This window comes from Carlito syrichta, unplaced genomic scaffold (genome assembly GCF_000164805.1).
Source record: "Carlito syrichta isolate Samal-C Ts95f unplaced genomic scaffold, Tarsius_syrichta-2.0.1 Scaffold101909, whole genome shotgun sequence".
In the NCBI taxonomy this organism is placed as follows: Eukaryota; Metazoa; Chordata; class Mammalia; order Primates; family Tarsiidae; genus Carlito; species Carlito syrichta.
Genome location: NW_007046005.1, coordinates 1476 through 7295, shown reverse-complemented (window position 1 = coordinate 7295; position 5820 = coordinate 1476). Strand labels below are relative to the sequence as shown.

At 42.7% G+C, this 5820-nt stretch overlaps 1 protein-coding gene across 2 annotated transcripts in view; it reads left to right on the top strand.

The window, feature by feature from the left end:
- The window catches only part of LOC103266905 (HLA class II histocompatibility antigen, DQ beta 1 chain-like), a 6786-nt gene extending 2480 nt beyond the window's left edge, over nucleotides 1–4306 (top strand). Inside the window, exons 3-5 of one of the 2 annotated variants that reach the window (XM_008064529.1) lie at nucleotides 1905–2317; nucleotides 2834–2944; nucleotides 4061–4306. In XM_008064529.1, coding sequence (XP_008062720.1) covers nucleotides 1905–2317; nucleotides 2834–2944; nucleotides 4061–4074 — 538 coding nt within the window. In that variant the 3' untranslated portion in view covers nucleotides 4075–4306. Of the gene's footprint in view, nucleotides 1–1904; nucleotides 2318–2833; nucleotides 3008–4060 lie in introns of those variants that run through there. The other variant, XM_008064522.2, reaches the window with a different exon arrangement.
- The last annotated feature ends 1514 nt before the right edge of the window (nucleotides 4307–5820 follow it).

Here is a 5820-nt window from a genome sequence, read left to right as displayed (position 1 = left end):
TCCTCTGCTCCTCTTTCCGCTCGTTCGCGGCCCGCGGGTGCCTTGCCTCTGCCCGAGCCGGCCTCTCTGCCCGCGCCCTCCCTCCTCCCTTGTCGCCGGCCCCGCTCCCATCTGTCGCTCGTGGCCGAGCTCTTTGAGGCGAGAGCCTTCCTTGTTACTGTACGCCAGGAACCTGACACATTGACGGGCATGTGGTGAGAGCGCGAGGATCCTGTCAAACTACTGAATACATGCACTCGGCTGCCCCACCACGCAGGCTCAAGAGAAACAGGAGGGAAAAGAGAGCCTTAGAAGGGACTTTATTATTTTCTGTTATTTTGCTTCATGCTTTAAAGTAAACTCTTAGTGACTTGGATATTAATAATTTAGAGTTTGGGAATGCAAAGTCTGAGGGAAAAAGTGTTTTCTAAAAGTAAAAACAAATGAATGTTATTGTAAGGCAGCGTTTAAAATTATTAGCATAATGGAAATGGCATAATGGAAAGAGCAGGAGCTTTGGAATGAATACATTGAAGCTGTTACATTATTGAATAAAAATAGTTTCAGGTTGTTCTGGCCCAGATCCCTCACCTCCAGCATCACTTCAGGGGTAGACAGTTCGAAACTCAGTTTTACTCATTTAGTGAGCACTTACTTCTAGACCGTTACCTTACCAAACACATCTATATTATGTCATTGACTCTCACAGCTAACTGTGTGCTGGAGATGAGCATCACTACTTTATATATCCTAATATTGGTACATGATAAACATCGTAAGTAATTAGCGCACAATTACTTACCAAGACCTGAAGTCCCCTCAAAATACACAATATTCATGATATTCCTTACTACATGTATATCGAGTCTAATGGAAGTCAGGCCTTGTTAAAGCCAGTTTTGATCAGAAGCAGCAACATGCATCTGTTCTTGCCCGTTTTCAATGTTAGTGGGACAGAATGATACTTTCGAGGCATTGAAAATCCATGAATTAATCAATCCTCAGTCTGATTCTGGTGTTATCTGTACATGTTTACAAAACTTTTAGTTTACTTTATACCCTTTTGCCTTCTTTTCACCCACAACACTTAATGCCATCAAGTACTTATATTTTTGCTATTTCATGAAAAATATTATATCATTTTTCTTAGGAATTTGTGCCCTCCATTTTTACTCCCAATCTGTTTAAGATGAACAGATTTTATAATTCCATGTAGCTGGCTATGATTTCAATCAGACTCCAGGAAGAAGAACTTGAATGAATTAAAGTCCAAGCTGAAAATGTGATTCCTTCCAGATGATGGCTCATGGGTGCCATTTAGTTGGGGTGCCGCCTGATGAACTCAGCAGATCCCAGTTATATTTAAATGTTTACACTGCAGTTTCATTAACCCAGGCCAGCCTCTGCATGGACTTCAGAATATTTTTTATAGAGAACATACACAATAATGTCTGATTTCAGAACAAGGAAATGATTCTTAACAAGAAGAGGATGGAGTAGGGTATAGCTAGTAATTAAACTCACTTGAGTGTTAAAAGAAAATGAGAGAGCATATTACCAAGTAAATAAAACATACATTAAATATTCACTATAGTTTCACAATAAGGAAATAAGGGAAATGTAATGAAATAGCTTGAAAGGTAAAGTTAAGATATATAAAATAGGCAGGGAAAGGTGTGTAATATTTGACCATGAGCAGCAATCTAAGAAGATAAAGGAATTGAGACATGAGCAAACATGATGTTTTATCAGTGTAACTTGTTTTTAAGGCTCCTTTAGTTTTCCTTCAAGTATAACAGATTTTGAAACAACATCCATTTTTATTGTTCTGTTACTAGATTGCAAGTTCTACAAGGTAGGAATGTAGATCTATTGTTTTGTCTTTAGATTCTCAGTAATTGTCAAATTTGTATTTTGTGAATGAACCTTAATCCAAGACTTGGACTCCAGGGATCTTTCCACTTTGGTGCCCATGAGGGACTCTTCTCCAGGGGAGACTTGCTGTGTGGTTTCATGTCTCACACCTCTGTCTTTTTCTGTCTGTTAATCCCCACAGTCAAGCCTACAGTGACCATCTCCCCATCTAGGACAGAGGTTCTGAATCACCACAACCTACTGGTCTGCTCAGTGACAGATTTCTATCCAGGCCAGATCAAAGTCCGGTGGTTCCGAAATGACCAGGAGGAGACAACTGGCATTGTGTCTACCCCCCTTATTAGAAATGGGGACTGGACCTCCCAGATCCTGGTGATGCTGGAAATGACTCCCCAGCGAGGAGATGTCTACACCTGCCATGTGGAGCACCCCAGTCTCCAAAGTCCCATCACTGTGGAGTGGCGTAAGGGGAAATTGGTTTCCTTTTATCATGGGCCCCACGAAACAAAGGGCAGAACTCCCTCTGGCCTGCCCTATCCCAACTCTTGTACCCAGTGTCACTACTGAGCTGAGAATCACAGGAGAGTAGATCACCTCTTGCCCTATGGCAGGGGCATCAGAAGAATCTTGATCTTATAGTATTTCCAATTACTAGAGAGATTATTCTATACATGATGACCCTGGAACCCAGCCCTTACAGTTCTGAGAGGCTGACTATTATGGCTGGTGATTGGAGTCTCAGAGTCTAAGGTTATGGATGTGTTTTTGAAGAGCAGGGATCTGCTTCTCTCCTCCTTCACCCATCCACTGTGTCCAAGGACCTATTGGATGGACCTTCCCTCACCTAGGGATGGCCATAATTGTGAACTAGGTTCCCCTAACAGCTCTACCTCCTGCATCTCAGACTGGACTCCAGGTCTTCAGCAGGGCCACTGTGGGGGGTAGGGATAGACACTGACACTCAGGCTTTGCTTCTCAGGAGCCCAGTCTGAATCTGCCCAGAGCAAGATGCTAAGTGGTATCGGGGGTCTCATGCTGGGGCTAATCTTCCTCGGGTTGGGCCTTGTCATCCGTCACAGGAGTCAGAAAGGTGAGGAGCTCCAGGGAGACATGGGGAAAGTGGCTTGTGCCTGAGGCCTTCTATTCAGAGTGGCTCTGTCTCTAGATGTAGCTCTTTTCTCCTGACTCTGAAAGGAAGGAGGCTGGGCTGGTGATGTGGGGAGATGGGACAAGCTAGAGGAAGACAATGGAATCTGATTTTACTGGTTGAAAAGTAGCCCTGCTACAGAGCTGACTAATGATGTTTATTCCAGGGCTTTCTTATTATTCAGCATTATCTCATTGGCTCCTTGCCAAAAATTTCCTCCACTAAGAAGGTTAGGGTCTTGGCTTCCTTTTTTTCTAATGACAGTTTCTTTCATTTTGGGGGCATTTTAGCTTAGAGTACTTAAGGCCTTAAAGAACATGAGTGGGGAGAGAATATAACTCTCCAGTTAAGCTGCATGTGTCATTTCCCTTTGGAGTGAGGGAGATGGTAGCTGTTTGTGTAATGAGATCTTTCTCTAACTTCCTTTTGTAGGACCTCGAGGGACTGCACCAGCAGGTAATATTTCAGCCCTGATCCAGTGGTGTCAGGGGGTCAGGTATAAGAGAGAGGGCCTGTGGTGCGTGTACCAGGGCACAACAGTCTCTGTTTATGGTCTGTTTGCTGCTGTGAAGATCAAGAGTTAGGGGAGAAGTTTGCAAGTTTCTGTAGGAATCTCCTCCAGGGCTTGTTCCCCAGAACCAGGCCATAACTTTGGTGGCATCTTTTTGTGAAATGTGGAACCAGAGCCACACTTTGAATGCTAGATACTAGGGTGATGCCCACTTTATGCCATATATTGGTGGCTACTTCCTATAGGCATTTTTCAGTGACTAAAAGAGGCTGCTACTGGTGGAGATAAACATCTGATTTATTAAAAAGATCGAACCTTTCATATTCTCCAAAAGGGTTACAGCTGTTTCCCTACTTCCCACACATCTGCATCAGACTGAAGTTGTATGTCTTCATTGGCTGATTTTGCCTTTACACAGATACTGGGAAAGGTGATGATGATATGCCCTAGAGCTCAGGTTTCTCTGTCTGATGCTGCAAGGGGACCTGAGGGGTGGGGGGCATGTCCCTCAGGGTACCCTGTACCTCATCTCTTTCTCTCTTCTACAGGGCTCCTGCACTGACTCCCGAGGACTTTTGACTGGGCTTTGTTATCATTTTCCTGTAATGCCTGCCTATCTTTGCCCAGATTCCCAGTCGCCTATGTCAGCCTGTCCCCTGTTGACGTCAGAGTCCTACAGTGGCTCTGATGCAGCCACTGGTTCACCTTCTGTGACTACCCCAAGGAGCTGGCTGTGACTCTGCTTCCTGAACTGACCTCAGAGTCTCTACCTGTGCACTGCCAGCAGGGTCTACAATTTTCCCCTCACAGACTGCTCAAAAGAAGCACATTGGGATCATTTATCTGTCTATAGAGCTTTGTTTACATCATTAAACATTATTCTGAGTTATCTGTATTCGTAACTACCCTGAGTACAGGCAGGAAAACAACATGGAATGAAAGGAACATACTTTGAGACTACCTAGCCAACCTGTGATCAGAAAGGGGGTTGTTCCTTGAAAGGAGACTAAAATAATGTTGGGTTGCCAAATGAGGTGGGCAAAGGAGGTAAAAAATCAATTCAATTCTCACATTCTTCATGTTTCCTTAATATTGATGTTCAGTGCCATGGTCTTAATATATCCTAGCCTCTCTTTTAGTTTGATGAGTATTGTATAAGTAACTATGGTGGAATTATCTGGGGACCCCTGTCCCAGAATATGTTTCAAACATATTCTGGCAAGTCACATCAGTTGAGATTAATTTTATTTTTGAGAAAGCATAACTAGCAAAAAAAGTACTATTTTTGACTTCAGACTATAGAAACCAAACCCAAACATATTTTGTTCATGTTATAAGGAAACCTGGGGTCTAATTGATTTTAGAGGTGACTAATTCCAGACATTCAATGAGATCCTCATTTCTTTTTTCTTCTTCTGTTATATTTTTATTTGTGCATCTTTCTATCTTTCTTGGTGTCTCTATTTGTCCCTATATATTTATTTCTGTGTGTTTCTCTGCATTTTTGTCTGTGTCCCTCTTATTGTATTTTTTTCACTGCATTGTAACCTTTATTTCTCTTTCTATTATTTTGTCACTATCTGCAATTCTTCCTATTTCTATGTTTATTTTTGGATCTCTTTGTTTTCTTCATGTTTCTTAACACTTCTCATCTTATCTTATCTCTGTGTGTATGTGTTTCTGCCTCTCTTGTATGTTTCTAAAATGTCTACCAGAGTTTTTAACAAGGTAGGAAAGATTCTGATTGGCCTAGCCTGGGTAACATGCACATCTCTCAAAAGCACCATCCTATACATGAGATGCTGACAGCCAGCATTGTTTCCATTCCTCTTAGTAGGAATGAGGATTGGATTTTCCAGATCCTCGTGATGCTAGAAATTACTTCCAGTGTGCAGAAGTTTACCCCAGCCACGTGGAGCACCTCAGCCTCCAGAGCCTCCTCACAGTAAAGTGATGTAAGGGGCAATTTGTTTCTTGTGGACCCTGCAGGACAAATAGCAGAGCTCTCTTTGATTCTAGGGTCACTCATTGGAGGTGCCAACTCACTCATCCCATTCTTTGTCTCATGCCAAATCACCTGATGCCACTGCAGAACTGGAATTCTGAGGATAGAGCTCCCTTTGTCTACTAGCATCATGATTTGTTGTTTCCTGCTGACATTCTCTTTTTAGTTATTAGGGAGGTCACTATAAACTGTGGCTCCTTTGATGTGGTTCCAGCCCTGAGGCTATATTCTTCTCCTGGATGAGCTTAGAATGGAGAACTAAGTTTCCTTGGGGCCTTCATCTCCTGTATTTCAGGCTGTAAT